We start from the raw sequence: 20901 nt of genomic DNA on the forward strand, positions 1-20901 counted from the left end.
GTTGACAGTGCAATGAACAAAAATGACACATACCCACATGTGTATCGAAATAATGATGAATAATGAATAAATATAAAATAAACTAAAAACTATGAAAACCAGTAGACTAAGGTGCACAATTTGTGCATCAAAATCATTGCTCAAAGTATTGTGCATAGGTAATAATGTGTTTTGTGGATGTTGCACTGTTTGTATCAAGGTTTTCTGTGGTGGCTCTGGGATAGAAGCTTCTTTTTAGTCTGTTTGTCAGTGATTTGTAGCCCCCTTTAACACCTCCCAGAGCTCTGCAGTTCAGGCAAGTAATGTCCGGGGTGAAATGGGTCTGCCGAAAAGCTGTGGGGTCTCTTGAGGCAGCGAAAAACTGTATACTTGCTCTAGGGAGGGAGGAGAGAAGTCTGTGATCCGTGCAGTGGAAAAGACCATCTGAAGTGCATTCCTGTCTGCTGAGGAGCTGCTGGCAAACCAAAGATATATTCAGTAGCTCAAAACACTCTGATAAAACAGTGGTAGAAGGACAGCAGCAGTTTCTCAGCCAGCTGGTTCTTCCTGAGGGTCTGGAAATAGAGATGCTACTGTGCCTTCATAACAAGCGCCCTGGTGTTTCAATTCCCCGAAAGGTCATCGTCCACATGCACGCCCATAAACTTAAAGTCATTGACTTGCTTCACAATGTCCCTATTTAAGTAGGCCAAGATATCGTTAGTGTTTTTTCTTCCAATAGACCATGATCAGCTCCTTGGTGTTGGTACTGTTTAGGATCAGGTTGTTCTTACAACACCTCACAGATAGTTTATGGACCTTGTTCCTGGAAGACTCCTCTCCTCCAAAGATCGTCTCCACTAAAGTTGTATCATTCACAAACTTTATGACAGCAGCAACATGACTCTAGTATTAAGTATGAGGGTTTAGAACCCACCCAAGAGGGGAGCCAGTATTGAGAGTTATCATGAGAAACACCAGAGTCCTAGTACAGATACACTGATACAGTGACAGCACTGACAAAAAGCTTTTAACCCTAATAATTTTTATCAGCTGTGCACACTGTTAACTGTATTTACAATGGCCGGTTTAGAATGGCAGACCAGATGGATGTGCAACCTTGTTTAATGTAGTTTGTCGAATTGGTCGGATTTTGTAGTCTAAGAGCAAAAACAACGTGCAACACCAAGATGTTGAACATAAAAGCTCAAACCCTAGTGAAATTACACATGCTATCAAAGTGTTTACAAATGCTTATAATGCAAATTCAAATGCAATTCACATAGTTATGTCATAGCGTTGCATCGCTGAATAAGGAAACAGCAGACTATGTAAAACAACGATGGGAGAAATAACTGGACACTGAAAAAACTAAATACAAGTTGCTCAAAGCTTGGAAAAGACAGATATCCTCTACCAACTCCCAGACCAAGACCTTTGTTGGAAGAAACTGTTCCCTTTTTCATTACTCCCAAACAGAACGCACAGCGTTCGGCTGTGGTTGGATGGAGTTAGGAGAGCCTACCGTTGATGGTGCCCATGTCTTCAGGACCTTCCCTTCTGTTCAACTCTCCTGAAAGGATATTGACCTAATAATATTTCAAACTTTAATGTTTAATTTTTTTATAAATATCCTTAAACATCTTCACCTGCTAGAGCAAAAGTGTTTGAGAGAAAACCAATGGGCAATATAATATGCTTATCATATCAATAAGACCAGTAAAGTTTTTGCTTCCTTGTACTCTGTTTGTGTTCTATGCATGAATTGGAAAATGCATAAAAATTTAGAAGAAAAAAAAATTAACACTGGTTTGTGACAAAGTACTAATAAAACTTATGGCATTCAGAAATCCTAATCAGTGAACTTCCTTGCTGAGCTTACATCTGTTTGGTCTAATTCTAGACTGACCCCACTGCGCTATGACCAGAGAGATCGCATCACACACCTTGGGGAGCTACAGTACAGTGTGGATGACGACGGTTTCCTTCGTCAGCGGGCAAATGATCTGTTCGATTACAACTCCAACGGGCTGCTGACCTGCGTGTTCAACCGCGTGACTGAGCGCACTGTCTGGTACCGTTATGACGGGCTTGGTCGGAGAGTGGCCTCCAAGAGCAGCCAGGGCGAGCAGCTCCAGTTCTTTTACGCGGATCTGTCAAACCCCACTAGAGTCAGTCACTTGTACAACCACAGTAGCAACCTCATCACATCTCTGTACTACGACCTTCAGGGCCACCTCATTGCCATGGAGCTGAGCAGTGGGGAGGAGTACTATGTTGCCTGTGACAGCGTTGGGAGTCCAAGGGCCGTATTCTCCAGCAGGGGACGACTGGTCAAAGAGATCCTCTACACCCCCTATGGAGAAGTTTACCAGGACACCAACCCCGATTTCAAGCTCGTCATAGGCTTCCACGGAGGCCTGTATGACCCACTCACAAGACTGGTGCATCTTGGCCGGCGGGATTACGACACACTCGCTGGCCGATGGACATCCCCAAATCATGAGCTGTGGGGGGAGCTAAGCAAGGAGCCGAAACCCTTTAACTTGTATGCCTTCAAGAATAACTGCCCAATTGGGAAAGTGGAGGAGGTGACACAGTTTACTACAGGTGAGCTTCACATAATCGCATTCACTGTATAGCTAAACACAGAACAACTTACTAACTGACAGATAGTAAGACGTACAGGCAGATCTTTCACTGTGTGACACCTACTCTTGCACCCGCACATGCATGGAAAACATCTGCCATGAAGAGTGAGTGAGTGCACCACATAGCTAACCACAGGTGAGCTAGATGTCAGAGAAAGAAGATGTGACAGATAGAATGCAGTGGCAACAGAAAGGACAGCCATGCCTCTGATCACATTTTTTCTTAACACAGGCTGCAGTGTTTTGTTCTGTCTGACTGTCAAGAACATACCATTTCCCTTAGAGACAAAATAGAAACTCAGGCGAGGGAAAGAGATGGAATAGGAGAGCAGAAGATGAACACAGGATGTCGGTGGGGGTGTATGTCCTTTTGGTTAATGAAACATTCATTTGGCTTGTCACGTTTTCTTGCAACAGGATTGTTTATTACAGAAGGAATCTGTATGTCAGTGAAACACCAGACAATCCATCTCTGCTGTGTATTATGCTCATAGATTGTGTGATTTCCTGTGCAAGGTGTTGCTTCTCTGGCCTTATGACTTTCTGTTTGCTCCACAGTATACACATTACATTCTAACTTTTTTCCCCTCAATGCAATTTTCTCTTCCTGTGTGTGTGTGTGTGTGTGTCCAGACATCGGTAGCTGGCTGCAGCTATTTGGCTTCCAGCTTCATAATGTTGTCCCTGGTTTCCCAAAGCCTGAAGTGAGCAGAATGGAACAAACATATGAACTGATGAAGACCCAGACAAGGACGCAGGACTGGGACTCCAGCAAGGTGAAAATCTCACCTCTGCAGTATCACACGTCTTTTGTTGTCTCGGTGAAAACTTTTTTCCTCCTCCAGGGCAAGGGTAGGGGCAGAGGAAGTCATTAAAATGTGGTCTCGATTGGGGTCACTTTAGTTAAAAACAGTGAAATACAGCATTGGACTTGGTGGAGGACTTGCTCACTGAAGGATCCTGTTTGAAATGGCATCAAACTCAAAATCAGCATGTGTTTTTAAAGAAAAAAAAGAAAAATCTCAGTTTCAGTTTTTGATTTGTTACCTTTGTGTTATTTTTCAGTTAAATGCAGGGCCTTGAAAAAGCATTCTCCCCCTTAAGTATTTCTTTTATTGTTGCCTCTCGGTTAATTTATCAACGCAGCATACCTACCACTTTGAGAGTGAGAAAAATCTTTCACTGTCACGATTAGAGAAAAAACAAACAGCAACTGAAAATCTGAATGTGAGCATGTTTTCACCATGTTGCAGCATATTGGAGCTCCAGTCGTCTCGCCATGTCTCCATAAGTTTAGTACTTTTAGCCACTGGAATATTTGCCCACCCCTTAAGATAATACCGCTCAAGCTCCTTCAAGCCGGTTCGTTCTGCTGGTGTATCCTAAAGTCATCCTAAAAATGTACCACAGAGTCTATAGGATAGAGGTCTTGGCTTTGATCAGGTCATTCCATGACGTTTAAGAATTTCTCCTTAAACCACTCTGTTGTTGCTTTTGCAATATACTTCTGATCATTGTCATTTTGAAAGGGGAATCTCTAGTCCATCCGTCTACTTGTTTGCGGTGTCTCCAATACCTTTTGGAGAACCCCAAGATGCTATTTTGTCACTGTTCCCTCAAATATCATCTTTGTAGAGTCTATGGCTTGACGTGGTCCAATGGATAGACACTTGAAAGCTCCTTCATGGTTACCTTTGGTCTTTTTTTGTTACCTGTCTGCTTAATTCTCGCCTTATATGCGGTTCTTGATGGTCTGCCCATGGAAACTTCTGTGCCACATTTCGTTTATATTCTAATAAGAGATTCAAGGGATGCTCAGATTTTTTAGATTTTTTTTCATAATCTAGATATTTTACCCAGTGTGTTTTTTTGTATTCTGGACTTAAAGGCCCTTCACAACAGGTGTATATGTGCTGAGATCATGTGACACTAGACTGTACACGATGGCTTCATATCACCACTGTTCAATTTTTTTTTTGTTTTTTTTTGTTCATTTAAAAAAAGAATAACAATTTTTTTTTTATGTGTGTTATGAGATAAAAACTGAAACAGTTGAATTTCACATCAGCTGTTTCTGTTGATCCATTTAACAACAGGTTATAATACAACAAGATAGAAATAACGGTAAAGAGCGTCAATACTTGCTTGGATGACTTGCAATTTAACGCCAACTGTCCCAACCTCCTTTTGGAACGGTTTTTATTTTTGAGAACTCATTTGAAACTTCAGAGTTAACACATAGATTTGGGGGCAGCTGACTGCTGCAACCAGTATGTGAAACCAGATTGTGATCCATATCTAAGAAGTCGTTGTGTTGTACTTTGAAGGGAGTTTTTGGATTTTGTCATTGATGCTGTAAAGATAGCTGACGGTTGTATCAGTATGAATTAACTAAGTAAACAATTAGCTGTCATTTTGAGATAAATTTCAAAACAAACTTGTGAAAAACAATATTTGAAGTAGAAATAAAAAGAATAAACAGTAAAGAAATCCAGTGAAAACTTTTCACATAGTTATCTAATCATATATTCTGCATTCATGCCTCTGATCATTTCTTCCATAATCACTCATCTATCGAATTCATTTAACATTTCGGGCCATCATACAAGTGGGGGCCAAAAGTCTTCCACAGATGCATGGAGACACTAATTACCTGCTAATTGTCCATCTCTTTTCTGACCTTAGTGGTTCTTTATAATTGCAGATAATAACTGCAATCAACCTCAAGTAAATAATAAGAATGTCTTTCAGAGCAGGCATTAGTACTAAAAAGATTACTCGATTAAGCAATTAATTAATAATTAGACTGTTTATGATTTAAGCTGCTTAGCTCAAGCACTTGCTTGTTCCAGAGTCTCAAAGACAAAATCCCCGTTTTATGATACGATGTAAAATTAATAGATTTAGTTATTGTAAATGATAAAATGAAAATGGTTGTTAGTGGCAACAATAGTCGAACACAGTATTATTTTTTTTTCTTAAATGACAATTTTGGAATATTACATTTTTGGCTTCTAGCTGTATCCTGCAGAGTGTCTTAGATTTGTAAAGCCTTCTTTCAACCCCAAAAACCCAAGCCATAGCAGGAAATGTGTTACCAAACCATTTCCTGTGCCATATGCACACTACGTCACGAGTGCACCGAGCTCAAATAACAGCTGTCATCAGTGGGATTAGACATAGCTGTGCTTTCCACAAAATGTCTGCTGACATGAGACATGAGTCATATTCAACATTCATACCTGTGTAATAAATGTGTTTTCCTATGTTTTTCAGATGGTTTTGGGAATCCAGTGTGAGCTGCGGAGACAGCTAAGGAGCTTCATCTCTCTGGAGAGGTTACCTCTGGTGTCAGAGCCTGTCGGCTCAACTTGCCACAGACCATCAGGTCCTCCCCCCTTTGGCTCTCGGCCCTCGATCCTCGGCCCCAGCATCCGATTTGCAGTCTCACACGGTCGAGTGAGCGCAGAAGTCATCGGAGTGGCCAGCGAGGACAGTCGCAGAGTGGCGGCCATTTTGAACGGTGCTGTCCACCTCGGCGGGCTAAGTTTCACCGTGCACGGCTGCGACACCCACCACTTCCTCCAGTCCCGGCCGATTGAGGAAGACCTTGCCCTGGGGCTGGGAGTCGGGGGGCGCGTTCTGGAGAGCGGAGTGAACGTGAGTGTGTCGCAGATGAGTGCCACGGTGAACGGCAGGACTCGACGCTTCGCAGATATCACTCTCCAGCAGGGGGCGCTGTGTCTGTGCGTGCGCTACGGCGGAACCGAAGAGGAGGAGAGAGCGCGAGTGAGGGAGGAAGCGAGGAAAAGGGCGGTTGAGGGAGCTTGGGAGAAGGAGAGGAAGAGGTTGGATTTAGGGGATGTAGGGAGCAGGGCCTGGAGTGAGGCAGAGAAGCAGCAGCTGCTGTCCGGGGGACGCGTTCAGGGTTACGACGGCTACTACTCCCTGCCTATAGAGCAGCAGCCGGAGCTGTCCGACTGCTCCTCCAACATCCACTTTATGACACTGAGCGAGGTGGGGGGCAGGTAACAGAGACACATGAGCAGCCCCCCACCCCACCAAAGACTGCCTGTTTCTACTCTGCTCTGATTTGTTCTACTGTTTCTATACTGTACAAGAAAAAAGAAGACGACAACAAGGAAGAACGAGAAGAGAAATTGGGGGGAAAAAAACTTCCAAATGCCTTTAATTGTGACAAAATGATGGTATTTTATTATTATCGTCCAGTTTCTCCGATTTCTAACAGTGGCACAAGCAGTGTGGTTTGGCTGTGGCTTTGCTTTTTTGTATCCCAAACAACTGACTGACTGACAGACTGACTGACTCTCATTTGCTGTTTCAACACTGTTCATCATTTTGGACTCTGTTCGATATCAATGAACTGCAGAGACGAATATTGTAGGATTGCCAGTGAATAATCCTCTTCATGACACAAATCAAGAGCTCTCCGGTTGCCATTTGAGTTCCCACATGGTTTACCTCGAACATACTATCGTTTACATATTGTGTAAGAGGCCTTGTCGACTCTGACACTCCCTTTTAGAGAAGAGACCTGTGGTTTCCGTCTCTGGTGTGCTCCAACAGTAGTTTGTATGAGTGTGTATACTAAAGTAAAGAATGTACATAGCCAGTGCTTTCACACTGAAAAAAAAAAAGTGCTCAACTGGAAATTCTGTTGTTCCTAAGTGTCAGTATTGTTAATCAATAGAAAAACAGTTACATTTTTGCAAAGAATTATACATGCTATAGTAAATATTCTCGCTGAAAAAGCTGACTTTATTGGATTACAATGCTGATTAAAGTTATTATGTGTGAATTACCAGATTGCTCCCTGGGATTTCATAGGCACTGTTGCTTATTATCTCTTTTTTGGGTCTCTAACATTCTCCCTCTCTGAGCCTTCCTGCTCCTTCCACACATTTGTTGTGCTCTCTTTGTTCGTGTCTCTGGGAGTTTGTAACGCTCAAATCTGTGCTGTCATTATCACCCATCATTACGGCTCAAACCGAGATGTGCATGAGAAACCTGTGTCTGTCAGAAGAGAGGAAGGGGGGGGGGAGGGGGAGAGAGGGGAGAAAAAGCACGGAGGAAGGGAAAGAGAAGTGTGACAGCTGAGTCTCAGCGAGTGGGTGGTGAGTGCAGAGGGGGCAGGACCTGGAGTTGGCTCCGCTGTTCTCTACAGCTTGTCTCCTCTCATTAGGAAATGCCAATCAGACTGCATGTGAGCCACTTCCAAGCCTCTCCGCACCAAAGTAAAAGTTAAAAAAGAAAGTGAAGTTTGTTTTTCTTTTTTTCAATGCTAGCTACCAATAATTCTCCTCACAACTTGCCCAACTCTTTCCTCGTGCCTCCCTCCCACCGTCACTCCACCATCTGCCCACCATAAATTGTTTGTGTTTCTCTTCTGGGCTGCGATCGACAGAGACACTCGATGCATATGTTCTGACTGCGAGCAGGTGATATACATTTCTGACTAGCACTCTGCTGATCGGCTGCGACGCGCCTTCTCTTCGAAACCATATGCTCTACAAGATACTGTCCAAGCTCATCTCCTTGGTGAAGAGATGGAGGGTCTGGTTGCTAGGAGACCGCTGCACTGAAGAATTGTCTGGTGGCTGAATAGATGCTCTCGCTGTTTCTCGCCTTTTTCTTTCTCAGTGTTGTCCCTCTCCCATATTTTTCATGAGGCACCAGTAATGTCAATCAGAGGAATGACAAACCCTCCCCCACACACACACACACACACTTCCCACGCACACACACACACCAACACATGCTCTTGCAGTCAGCATTCTCTCCGTTTTCAATATGTCAAATTGAATTTCTCCCTCCACATTATATGTCAGATGGAGGCTCGGGAGTGTGTGGCTGCGTAAGCGTGACCTTATTCAAAAGAGTTTATTTCAGCCAGTATCATTTATTTTCTTTACCACTCACACAACTCTATTGCATTAAGAGAACAGAGCACAATATTTGCTGTCAACTTATGTATGCAGTAATAGATATTAATATTTCAGCGGTTCAATATTTTACATCACATCTCTGAAAGTTATCGAGCACTCTCTGTGCTGCATATGCAGGGAAAGAAAAAAAAAAGAAGGCACTGGAAGAACAGTCAGATCAGAGTCACAGCGAAAAATGACATTAACTTCCCACAGTATGCAAAATGCTACAGCAGGGACCAAGCAGAGGCAGAACTGTTCATAGTTATAGGTCAGTGGTGAGTGTAGGGTTCTCCCCTAACCAAACGCTTGCTGCATTTCCTTCTTGCTCCTGTTTTTCTGTCCCTGAGCAGCATGTGGCATCCTCTGCTGGGGGTAAGGGCTGTTGTGTGTCGGCGAAAGACTATTACCAGGCTCTGTGTGGGTCTGCGCCCGTCTCTGAGCAGTGACGGGGTAGAGCAGAGGTATGGCAATTCCTTGTCCGGGCTTCTGGAAAGCTGCTATCAAGTTCTGGATTTTCCGGAAATATCGTTTCTGCACGCCTTGAGTGGTCTGAAACACAAGATAAATGTATCTCCTGATCAAACCACACAAGAGAAAAGAAGAAGACAGGGCACTGTCATCTTGACAGAAACTCAAAAAGTGAGGGACATCAGATATGCTGAGATGGGGGCGGAAAAGAAAATTCATTGTGCCAAAAGCTGTGAATCCTGTCAGTGGATTTTTATCCATCCAAAGCACTGATCCTTCATGAGCTTGTTTTAAAGACAATAAAAGGACACATTAATAAATAAGATAACGCAGAGGGAATATCATAAAGATATAAATGATGCATAAACAGCTGCAAAAGTGAGAAATACATCAAGGATATACTCAGGGGGTTTAAAAGCTAAATTTGGAAAATTCAAGCTGCACTTGCCTCTGTAAACATTCACTCCCCTGGGTGTTTTTATATCTTCCAAGTCATTAAAAAGAATTATTTTAGGATTAATGCGTGACATTTAAATCTCTCATAATTCCAACAAATTTACTTAGGAAAGAATTCAGCTGACATATTAAAAAGATCCTTTAAAAATCCTTGTTTTCAGTGTCATTCTCTGATTTGAGTTTGGCATTCAGCTGTTTCAAGGACCTCTCAGGGAGCTCTGCATTATTTGTAAAACACACGCATCCGTTTTCCACTCGTGTCTTTGCCCGCAGTCGTCACTTTAACGTTTAATATAGCTATACCATTGCGCTTTCAAAACTGCTATAATTTTGTCAAGTAAGGCCTTTAGGAATGCATTTTGTGTTTTCATTCTGTGCCATCAATCACACTGTGAGAGTTGGTGAAAACTATGTTCTTTGAATGCATTTTAAAATCACTTAATCAAGCGAGAGGGCACTTCCCACAGCGCAGCACTTTGGATGCTCCTGTCTCCGGCCACGAGTGTAACCTCTGTTCCCCACAATATTTCATTAAAATGATTTTGCCCATGAATAATGCAAAGTGGTATTGAGCTGGCAGTGGAATTCTTGTTATTCAAGTCCAACATCCCCATCCCCACCCCCCCCCACCTGAACCTGTGATGCTGTCAGTAAAAATGAGTGAGGGTAGAATGTTGTTACAACAGCGTGTGGCTCAGTCGTCACAGAGAGACGGAGCCTTCAGATGTCTCTATACATTCCCATCTCTCGGTGTTTGCCAACCCTCAGCGCTCAATTACATATCCCATCAGGAATGCTGTCAAATGCAATTCTGCGTTTTACATCTGCGGAACGCGTGCTGATGCTGTGGCATCTTTAAATTTGAAGTGGGGGGGACCTGCTCACAGGGTGTTATTGCTGTAGGAAAAGAACTGTAACCATTTCACAGACCTGTCACTCCTCAAAAAGAAAAAAAAAAGAAAAAGAAAACATGTTTGCCTCAGATCCACAGCTTGTTGAATTACTCTGGCACCAAAACAACTTCTAAGCCAATAAAACAGCAGCCACTGCAAAGCAGATACACAGCTGCTCTGCTGATTCTGTGAAGATTTCTGCAAAAAAAAAGAAAAGAAAGACAAGAAAATAAGATGTCTCACTTCTGCAGCCCATGAGCCTGCATCATCCTTGTGGAGTCTGTACGTGTAGACAAATCCGTTGCACCTGCACACACACAGAAACACCTTTGACGAGTTCATCCATCAATTTTATGAAGAAAGTGCTTAGCCCCTACTGCCACCATCAATTAATAAAAGATCTTTTTCTTTTTTTCTTCGCCCCCACACCCAACGAGGATGTTTTTTCTGACTTTCTGTTTTTTCCTAGATGTGAAGGCATCAAAAATCTTTACAGAAGACAGAAAAAATGACCAAATTTAAACACGTAGGAGCGATTTTGAGGTCTCGGAAGAAGTCTAAATGAAGAATTAAGACAGATATCATGCCACTTCTGATGAGAACATACTCACAGCACACAAAGGCAGAAGACGCCCGGCACAGAGTCACTGTTGCGGACTAGGTAGCACCCGTCTCTCCCGTCCTGGGCCAGCCGCCTCTCGCCCTCCTCCTTACCAATGGGTCCGTGATAAACCGGCAGGTTTTCCATCACTGCTTTTCTCCAAATATGCTTCTCCTTCTTTTTCCAAGTGCAAGTTCTCTTTTCTGTCCTTTCCCACCTTCGCTGTTTGACTGAATGCAGGCCGTTGTTTCTTCCACACCGGGAGCACAGGTACAGCAGCTGTCCAGCCTCTCATTCAACACTTGCCTCACACTGCTTCAAATATCTGTTCTGGGAGCCTGAGCCTCAGTCAGCAAGATTTCTACAAGTCTCTCTAACCTCTAACCTGTCTGATCTGCTGCTAAATGCCTTCCTCGTTCTGTGCAGGAGGCACACATGTGCGCACATCTTAAATGTGGGTTTGTGTGTCTCTCAGGAAATGATTATATTTTGCAACAGGAAATAACTTCAAAGAGTCTAACTGAATATTTCCACAACAATGGAAAGCAAAAAGGAGGGATAAAAAAAGTACTATCACTCCTTTCACATGGATAACATATTGTGCTTACGCAATGAAACGTTTTCCATTCTAACTTTGTTTTTTATTTTCATAAGTTTCCATTATCTGTTTCCACCACTGTTTCCATAGATAATGAAAAAAAAAATGTTTTTTTAAAAAAGAAGTGGTAATAGACTAATTTGAATATCAAATAGAATATAAGCCACAAAATGTTTTTCAGGTATAATGAGAAAAGTAATTTTTCTAAAGAATTGTCCAGTTCTATTTTACATAATTGTTGCTGTTGGTGGATTCAACCTCTGTGACGGGTGATGTGAAAAGACACTGTACTGTATTTAAGATATATGTCATGGAGTGAAAAAGTAATCATAAACATAAATATAAATGACTTCAAAATCATCCCTAAGAAAAGCACTTGAGTAAATCTATTTAGTTCTAGACACAATGGCAATGGGCCACTTTTCCCTGCCCAGTTTGATGAGGAGCCAAAATAGATTTGCAGCCTTGGTTGAGGCAGACATCTACTCTATGTTGTAGGTGTTCTGTGTCTTATTTTTGAATGTTTTACTCCAATTTAGGTTTATTTTAGAAATATGTCCAGATATAAAAAGAGAAGCCTTTTTTATATAAAACTACTAGAATTTGGGTTTGATATGCAAATCGTTGAGAATGATCAGATTTGAAATCGTTACACATATTGTGAGTTTCAAAAGCCTTTTTGTATCAATGATGTATACATGAGTGGGCAGCAGTTTAGTTCAGTGGTTGGCCCTGTCGCCAAATACAGGTCAAAGACGTGGCTGTTAGGTTAAATAATGATACAACTTAGTCATCGCTATGAGCGTCACAGTGCATGGTCTCCTGTCTCCGTGTTAGTCATCGACTGCTGACCTGAAGCATGTATGTATCAGCAGGGACAGACCTCCTCAACTCTAAACAGGATAAAGCAGTTAGAAAATGAATGGATGCTAATTCCCCACTCCACTAACGTCTTTGACAAACTTTTAATAAACACCTAAAAAATAATCAGACGAGGGCAATTAAAACAAAAAGTAAAGCTTGTTACCTGTTTTTAAAAAGTTTTTGATGCTTCTCAGCATGCATTTTCTAATCACAGGTTCACATATGTTGTCAGCCACATGTCACTGGTCTGTCTTCTGTTAACTGTGCTAAAGAAGCTTGCAGCTGCTCTGCAGCACAAAGAGGAATTCGCTAATGAAGCTGTATGCATAACAATCTCATCCTACAATCTGTCCCATCAGTCATAAAATTCTGCTGTGTCAAATTAAGAATCTAGTAAATGTTTGCTGCAGTGAGATGTTTCATGCAGTCTCCCAAGCTGATAGCTTCTGGTAAGCAAAGCATATCTGTAATCATAACTTGAATGGTATATCATTCTAGATTTTGATGATTATCACAGTAACATTGAGTACATCATCACCACAAGCTTCTCTGAAGGATCATTCAAAGAGGTTTACCATGTGGTTGTGGCATTCAGTGTTTCGTCTGAGGCAGTGGCTCTTTTTATTGCAGGATTTGTTAAAGATGTCTGTTTTCACCCGTTCAGAACTGTAGCCTACATGAGTCATCAGTCTGTGCCAAAGCCATTTTTCCCTCAGCTCACAAAGATCATGAGTGGTGGGACTTTGGGCCGCTGTCTCAGTAAGAAGCCAGCGGCATCTTTTTCATGATTAGTGACAGCCTCTTAGTGCCATCCTGTGGCAAAATTTGGTAAATTCGGAGGAACGATCTAGTGCAAGTTGAATGATGCCACACTAATGCATAATACAGCCACGCAGTCTTAGGTTTATCAAAATAAATAAGTTGAATTTTTCATATATATATGATAAAAATAACTTACCATCACCAGTGCCAAACTACGTTCTACCATTCGTCACTGGCTCTAAGCTCACAACCCATGGCCAATGTAGCATCCTTTGGATCTAAACTGGATACAAATAGGAGAAAAAACTACATAATTGATCAGCCAGCGGCAAACTTAACCAACACAAGTGGCTGGACTGGAATGTATCATGAGAACTTTATGAGATTATGATTTTTTCAAGTCTTGATATGTACAGAATCCAAGAGAGGCAGCCTGGGAAAGAAGGAAATTGGGTGAGTCTGAACATCCATCTGCCAGGCTGAGAGTAATCTCAGCACTCCCTGTCCCAGGTGGGGGTAGTTCTCAGTCACAGCTGTTGGAGGGTAAGACTGGGAAAAGGGAACATTAAAAATTGCAAATGTATCTGATGTCACAAAATGATATGATGTGGAAGTGGACCAAAATCAGCGACACAATCTGCCATTTCAAAAGAGCAAATTGCATTATCTTTGCAGTATTGTAACAAACAAAAGTGACAATTTTAGGAAAACACATTTTATTTATTATTCAAATGGCTGTACAAAATAATCAGATAAAACATTACATGGTGATTATACAGGTAATATCTTGGTCCCCTAAAATAACAGAAAAAGTTGGGCTGGAATGACTAGTTAATAAAAATCTTTTTGCAGCTGCATCTTGTTTTTTTTGGCATGGTCTGCCCTACAAAGCTATAACTCAGTTACCACAGATTCATCTGTGATGACATTTAGAGCTGAATCTCAAAATTGAACATTTTCTTTGGCAGAAAAAATCATCTTAATGTAATGGAGAGTTTTAAAGCATATAGGATGCAACACTAGCAAAAATGATTAAACAGAAAAGTTCAATTAGCACAAGCTGGTGAGATAGCCATAGCTAGCCCTTGCTAAAGCTAAATTTACTGTGTCTTTCATGTGATTAATTCATTCTGTATATCCAACATTTTAGCAATTATTTTTGTGTTCTGAAACAATATAGCAGTTTAGCAAATCAGACAGTGGGGGAGAAACAAAAGCAGTAATTGTTAGCTTAGCCTAGTAGAGCAGCTAATCAAGTAGTTAAAAGCAACAAATTTATTAGCAAACTATACTATTACTAATTTACACACCCAACAGCTATTCTCATTTGGATTAAAAATATCTGTTGTGTTTCTCATCTTTTAAAATGTTTCTTGCTCAGTTTTTCTCTCTTTTAACCAACACATTCTCATTCATAACTAGCCATATAGGCTTCGCCTGCTTGATCAAGAGCCCCATCAATTTTCAGAGCATAGGGTAAACCTTTAGTTTCAGTTTCTGAAGCACAGGGAACATCTCCCCCGCACCACATTGCTCTTTTTACTCCTGTGGCTATAAATGACATACAAACAATGTAAACACAAATGCAAATACAAAACAGCAACAAGAAAATTTAATTGCTGGATTATCAACAATCGACTGGGACCTCATGGGGAGGCGGGGATGCTGATAAAGACCTGACTGCCAAACTGGCAGCACGTGTTTCGGTCCAACATTAGCACTGTTATTGTTCATTTCATTTTCTTTTTTGTCTTTATTTTGACTTTCTTCAGTCTACTACTGCAACTTACTACTTTGTTGGTCAGTATGTGGGAGAGGGAATGTGTTGTTTTAACTCCTGAGCTTTCTGGCTCTTTACCACTAAATGCATTGTTACGTTCATTGACTAGTGCTAACTGTGTCTGCTTGGTGCTGGGCATGTAGTGCACAGGGCGTTTTTAGTTTTGTCATTTGAAAGAGCTGCCTGACGTTGCCAAAAATAACACAGTTTATTGAACATTAACAAAAAACAAAACAACATTGTTCAACCTGGTTAATATAAAAAGTAAAATGAAACTCACTGTAAAGCTCTGGAAAACCGAGGAAACCTGAACACCAAGGTGATAAGATCACCACCTTACATTTGGTCACATATTGTCATCACTTTGAGGCAATTTGCATTCCTTTATTTTTCCCAAAGACTTATTTGTTATTTTTGCTTCATTTTACATCTTTTGTCCTTGTCTAATTATTTTCTTTGGAGACTTTGGAGTAATTTTGCATCCTTTTGTGGTTGTTTTGCGTCTGTAATTTTTTAGCCAATATTGCTAGAAATTTACATGCCATTTTCGTTGTTTTGTGTCACATTTGTGTCCTGTTGGAATTTGACTCAGTAAATTTGAGTGAGCTCACTGACGTTTAGCAGTCATCTGACATTATTTTTTTCAGGTGTGAAACCAGTGGAGGAAAGATAAAGTCTCTCCTCTGGAGTTGGAGCGGTAGGGACCGCTAAGGGGGGCCAGAAGTCTCCACAATCGCAAGATCCTTGAAGTCACTGAGTTTTCTAGAGAAGGAGCTCAGCCTGGTACTGAAGGAGCCTCTCTTTTGACTGTGCTCCTCCCCACGGGCCTTCAAACAAGCACACAAACCCTTACAGAGGCCCCCAAGACGGCCCCGGAAATGGTTCCCAATGAAACAGTAGAGCACAGGGTTGATGGCGGAGTTGGAGAAGCCCAGGCAAAGAGTTAGGGGTGTGAGATTGCTGATGGTCCAGGAAACCCAGCAGCTATCCAGCCAACCCTTACTGCTCAGAATGCCAATGAAGGTCACGCAGTGAAAGGGGAACCAGCAGAGGAAGAATGCCAGAACCACGGCCGCTACTGTCCACAAAACCTTCTCCACCCCCCTGCCCATCGAAGGTCTGCCCCCACTGGAGCTGGGACTGACACACGGGGTCGGAGGTCGCTCTGGTTTACAACAGCCCTCCTGGGACTCTGATGATCTAAAAGAGGGCACGTTGGAGGGGTGTGATTGACTCTGCATTCTCACCAAACCTGTGTCAGACAACAAATGTCTCCCAATGGCGCAGTAGCAACAAGAGATGGCAAGAAGTGGCAGCAGGAAGGCCAGGATGATCTTCATCCAGGCCAGGGTCAGTTGCCAGGCATGATTAGGATATAAAATCACACAGGCCTCCACACTAAGCCCCTCAAGATGGTAAGTGTCCCTCAGAGCCAAGGTAGGAGCTGAGCAGGCGCATGCCAGCACCCACACCAGGATGCACATGAGCCGGGCACGTTTAGGGTCTCGTGCACTCTGAGAGCGAAGCGGGTGCACAATGGCCAGGTAACGATCCATGCTCATGCACGTGATGAAGAAGATTGAGGCGTAGAGGTTTAGATTATTGAGAGCTCCACAGATTTTGCAGGCAACTCTGCCAAAGGGCCAGCTGTAGCCCCGGGAGTAGTAGACAGCCCAAAGCGGGAGGGACAGCAGGAACAGCAGGTCAGAGACACACAGGTTCAACATGAAGGTGTTAGCCACAGTTTTCCTCGAGGAGCTGCCATGGGCCAACACACACACTGCCAAGGCATTGCCTATGGTTCCGAGCACGCAGATGATGCTGTAGATGGTGGGGATTACTGTGGTCATGGTTAGAGGAGCCCAGTCTGCGCAGGGACATGCAGAGGGTCCCGGGGACGCGTTCACATAGGCCACTGCTGTGGGGGAGAGGGTGGAGTTGAAAAGGAAGAGGTAATTTGGGACTGCCATTATGAAACAAGATGTACCCTTGCGTCAACCAGTATGACTTCCCTCCTTTCAGATTTCCAAGGTCGGCTGTAAATAAAACAAAGCAGGAGAGTTTTTAAGATTTTAGCTTCCTTTTATGGACAAAGACTACACTTTTCCATGCAGTAATCTTTACTTGGCTCCAGTGTTCATTAGCTGTTCTAGTTGATAACTAATCATAGCAAGAATTCATTACACCATGCTTGAAATTAAGCAGTAATGAAATACACTTGAAAGAGCAGCATTCCTCTGGCTGCTTATTGGATTTCTCAAAAACAGCTATATTGTCTTAATGACCAAATTTATTAACTTATTTCAGAGTTATTAAGTTCACAGAAGTCATGGGACAAAAAAATCCTATTCAAGTGGAGCGCACCAAGGTAAAATATTTTTCATAGCAGAAATAGTCACAGTTTTAATCAGATAAAAAAGATATTGAAAAGTAGATAAAGAAACTCTTTGCTAGTTTTCAATTAAAAATATTATGGTTGATTATGGTGAGACAGTTGAATGAATGATAGAAAGAAGAAAACATCGCTACTCTAACCATCACTCGAAAATCAGACAAAACTTTATGTAGGAGCTTATGATTTTTATCCAGTTAAAAGAAATAATTTTACCTCAAATGATCGAGCGTCTGGTCCAAAAGAGTCAAGCGGTCTTCAGTGCTTCTTTTGGCTAAAGTCCATGCCTTGACAAATGCTCCTCGACCCCTCTAAGAGAATTGTGCACAGCTGGGTACCCCGGGCTGTGTCATGCTTATGTGTTTGTGTGTCTGTGGGTGTGTAGAGAAAACGGACTTGAGGCTCTGAGAAACCAGACGAGGGTCTTATAGCCCCCAAGTGCCTCTCAGCGATTGCACAACAGGGAAGTTGGAACACGTCACGCCTTCATCATGCAGAGGGGCTGAACTATACCTGGACACAAGCCAGCCTGCAGAGACAGGAAGAAACTAGATTTCTTTGTTTTTCATTACCTCCCTCACAGAGTTTCTACTATAAAAGGGCCAAAACGAGAAAATTAAGTCAAGATGTGTGTGTTAGGGTAATAGTCGCACCTCCAGTTTATGCACGCAGCCACGTGCCATGCCTAACCTCAAAATGAATGACAGAGCTGTGTGTTTGAGGTGTCAAACTTAAAGTCCTGACTAAACCGGCCGGGGTCCCTGACCTGAGCACTGCAGGCTGCAGTTAATTAGCACAGCCTCACACTTTGTGTCATATTTGCTCTGCCAGCGGTCAGATAAGCCATGGGAAATATTTACTCTGTCTCAGCGGAAGTCAAGCTAGCCACTGGGGCAGAGGGAGAAGGGAGGGAAGCACAGCATGGAAGATGAATGAGGAGGAGGATGAGCTGAAACTATAAGGAGTGAACGAGAAGATGAGAAGGCAAAAAGGAGCGAAAGCGGAGATTCCCTCCAGTGGGTTTTCATTAAAGCCTCTGGTGAAAGTTGATGAAGGATGATTGCATCACAGCTCCTTTGATCAACAGTGTGTGTATGCATCCCTCTCTGGGTGTGCATCAGCGCATTGCACGAGTGCAACCATGCTTCAATATTTAATCTCAGCTTGGCGTACAGTTGTCGAAGCTGTGCACTCGAATCTGTTTACACGTGTGTGGAGTGAGGTCCACTGAGCATCTGTCAGGATGTGACATGTTCTAATAGCTGTGGGAAAAGTTTAACGTGAGGATGAAGGCGAATCGGAGCGCTGGAGATGCTGAAGCCCGACAATGAAGAGCTCAGTTGTTGCGATCTTGCTGAATAAAGATCATTTAAAAAAATCAAGAATGTGCTGTATCTGGCAGAACTGTTAAAAATGGAATTGTTATGCTTTCTGAACCAGAAACTCTGTATAACACTGCTCTCCTACTGGCATGCTGAGTATGCACAGTTGTTCTCACACAAGTCGGATCTCTGATAGAAATATCATTCAAAACATGCCTCCCCTGGCCTCTTGACCCGACCTCAACTGAAGGCCAAACTTAAACCTTATTCTATCATCAGCCTTACCGTGTTTTAGTCCTTACATCCATCTCTCTGAGAGGTCTCTCTCAAAGTTTCGAGTCTAAAACTCAAGTCAGTCCTGGCAGAATTAGACATACAAGAGCAAACATAAACACAGAGAGACTGACAGGGGCCAAAAGCCATTAGTCATGACATAAAACAACTCAAATCTGAAATTTATGGTGTCAAGCCGGCCAACAGCAATAGCAGATGAAAAAAAAGAGCTATGCCTGTTTCTCTTTAATGTAGAGGTAGAAAATATCGAGTCATGTTCTGATTTATCATTTTCCACTAAGCAACACACAATCGGCTTTTAAAACATGATAAACACTAACTGATAAAGCTTTAAAAATCTCACAGGCATTGAGAACAGAACATGGTTTAACATATAGAAACAGAGCATTTAACATGATAGTGCACCATCCTGGGAGCAGTGTCTATCTGTTTGTCTATCTTTCCAGCATCTCAGCCTCCTCAGGGACCCGCGGCCACATATGAGGACATATTGTTCTCAAAAGCTACCTCCTGTTCCAATAAAACGCAGAGGTTTTGTACTTATCAGGTCTGACTCATATCAAGAATCCAGGGAAAATGACAAATGAATAGAAAATGACAGCATGGGTCTTTGGAGGATAATGGCATCCTGTATATGTAAAGCTGGAAAACAAACGACCGAAATAGCCTCCGTTGTAGTGTTGCTGCTCAATAGACAATCTCAGAGCACTCATGTGTTTTGTAACAACACTTTAACGGTGTGTTGTAGCACTTCCACCATGACCGAGTGAAAACATCACAGGCAGCCAAAGTGATGGTGCCTTGCTCTGTCAAGCACCGACACATTCAATCTCGCTTTCACTTGCTTTATCTGAGCTCGGCCGCTGTGACCCGTGGCAACGTTTGGAACGGAGTCTCACTTCATTCTACCTGCAGACAATCAATTAAACTGGCTTCCGCTCCAGACAACACCCCTTTTGATTCATTTGGAAAGCATGTGACACATATCAGCATTAATTCTGCTGCAAAATTCCAAAATGGAGACGCTGAGTGATTTACGGTTCGAGCATGTGGGGAGAGGAGTGTGTTTATGTGTTTGTCTGATGCTCCACACACAGGAATTTAGTGACAGGCAGTGTCTGTACAGGCAGAAGATAAGGAGAGCAATGGAGCAGAGAGCATCAAACCCCAACTTACAACACAACCCTCAGTGGACATCAATCTCCCAGCTAATTATTTTTTCACAGTTTCTGGATTAAAAGCGTGACATTTATTTCTTTATTTTTGCTTCCACAGTTTGTCAAAGGGTGTTTTTTTTTTTCCTTCCCTCTTCTCTGCTCATTAAACAAAATATGACTATTATAAAACTGAGGATGTTGCAGTAACCTGAAAAGTGTTACAGCCAATCTATCAGAAGTCTGCAATAACTGATTATTTGAATTTACTGAATAGCACCAAGTCCGCTTTAGGTTCGGTACGTTTTTTCAAACAGATAGAACAGCCAACATGAGGCTCATGCACGGGGGAAAAAAAGAGGAAACTGTATGTGCAACAGGCGTGGACACAAACCGAGCAGCAATAAAGGAGAAATATATACATAAGAAAGCATATACAATATTAACAAACACTCTTAAATGGCCAGCATAACTGTTGTGTTTATGTTTGTTGCTGATGAATGTGCTATGTGTTTATTTGATGGTGGGGGACCCTGAGAAGATAGCCATAACCTTCCCAAAGTCCTCTGTGGAAAATCTGGTTCACAGGGGCTGAAAGGTGGGAGGTCAGGATTGTCCCCCCCGCTTCCTCTCTGCTGGTCAAATAAGAAAAAAAAAAAGAATATCTGGGAGCAGCGTGGCCTACATGACAGAGCCCAGTCTTAATATTAGTTCTGAGAACATTACCGCAAGTGCTGTC

General features: G+C 42.4%; 4 protein-coding genes across 4 annotated transcripts in view; 1 reads left to right on the forward strand and 3 right to left on the reverse strand.

The window, feature by feature from the left end:
- The window catches only part of tenm1 (teneurin transmembrane protein 1), a 177242-nt gene extending 168905 nt beyond the window's left edge, over nt 1-8337 (forward strand). The window contains exons 36-38 of the mRNA XM_072396098.1: nt 1883-2589; nt 3264-3406; nt 5907-8337. Of these exons, the coding sequence (XP_072252199.1) occupies nt 1883-2589; nt 3264-3406; nt 5907-6662 (1606 nt within the window). The 3' untranslated portion in view covers nt 6663-8337. The remainder of the gene's footprint in view (nt 1-1882; nt 2590-3263; nt 3407-5906) is intronic.
- apool (apolipoprotein O-like) overlaps nt 1-20901 on the reverse strand; it is a 353684-nt gene that overhangs the window by 323503 nt on the left and 9280 nt on the right. The gene's annotated exons all lie outside the window — the stretch shown is intronic.
- Nucleotides 8531-11383, reverse strand: LOC140318327 (SH2 domain-containing protein 1A-like). The gene is made up of 3 exons (XM_072396099.1): nt 11007-11383; nt 10639-10702; nt 8531-9127 (listed from the first exon to the last, which is right to left on the reverse strand). The coding sequence occupies exons 1-3, from the start codon at nt 11141-11143 to the stop codon at nt 8873-8875; spliced, it is 456 nt and encodes a 151-aa protein (XP_072252200.1). The 5' UTR covers nt 11144-11383; the 3' UTR covers nt 8531-8872.
- LOC140318328 (type-2 angiotensin II receptor-like) lies at nt 13932-17817 on the reverse strand. The gene is made up of 2 exons (XM_072396100.1): nt 17609-17817; nt 13932-17036 (listed from the first exon to the last, which is right to left on the reverse strand). Exon 2 carries the CDS (start codon nt 16968-16970, stop codon nt 15708-15710), a length of 1263 nt encoding a protein of 420 aa, XP_072252201.1. The 5' UTR covers nt 16971-17036; nt 17609-17817; the 3' UTR covers nt 13932-15707.

The sequence above is a fragment of the Leuresthes tenuis genome, unplaced genomic scaffold (genome assembly GCF_036924035.1).
Source record: "Leuresthes tenuis unplaced genomic scaffold, fLeuTen1.0.hap1 SCAF_11, whole genome shotgun sequence".
In the NCBI taxonomy this organism is placed as follows: domain Eukaryota; kingdom Metazoa; phylum Chordata; class Actinopteri; order Atheriniformes; family Atherinopsidae; genus Leuresthes; species Leuresthes tenuis.

Coding starts and splice junctions, on each gene's coding strand:
- LOC140318328 (XM_072396100.1), bottom strand. CDS start 16,970: ATGGCAGTCCCAAATTACCTCTTCCTTTTCAACTCCACCCTCTCCCCC.
- LOC140318327 (XM_072396099.1), bottom strand. CDS start 11,143: ATGGAAAACCTGCCGGTTTATCACGGACCCATTGGTAAGGAGGAGGGC. Junction 10,703..11,006: donor GTCTTCTGCCTTTGTGTGCT/GTGAGTATGTTC, acceptor GTGTGTGTGCAG/GTGCAACGGATTTGTCTACA. Junction 9,128..10,638: donor CAGGCTCATGGGCTGCAGAA/GTGAGACATCTT, acceptor CTTGTGTTTCAG/ACCACTCAAGGCGTGCAGAA.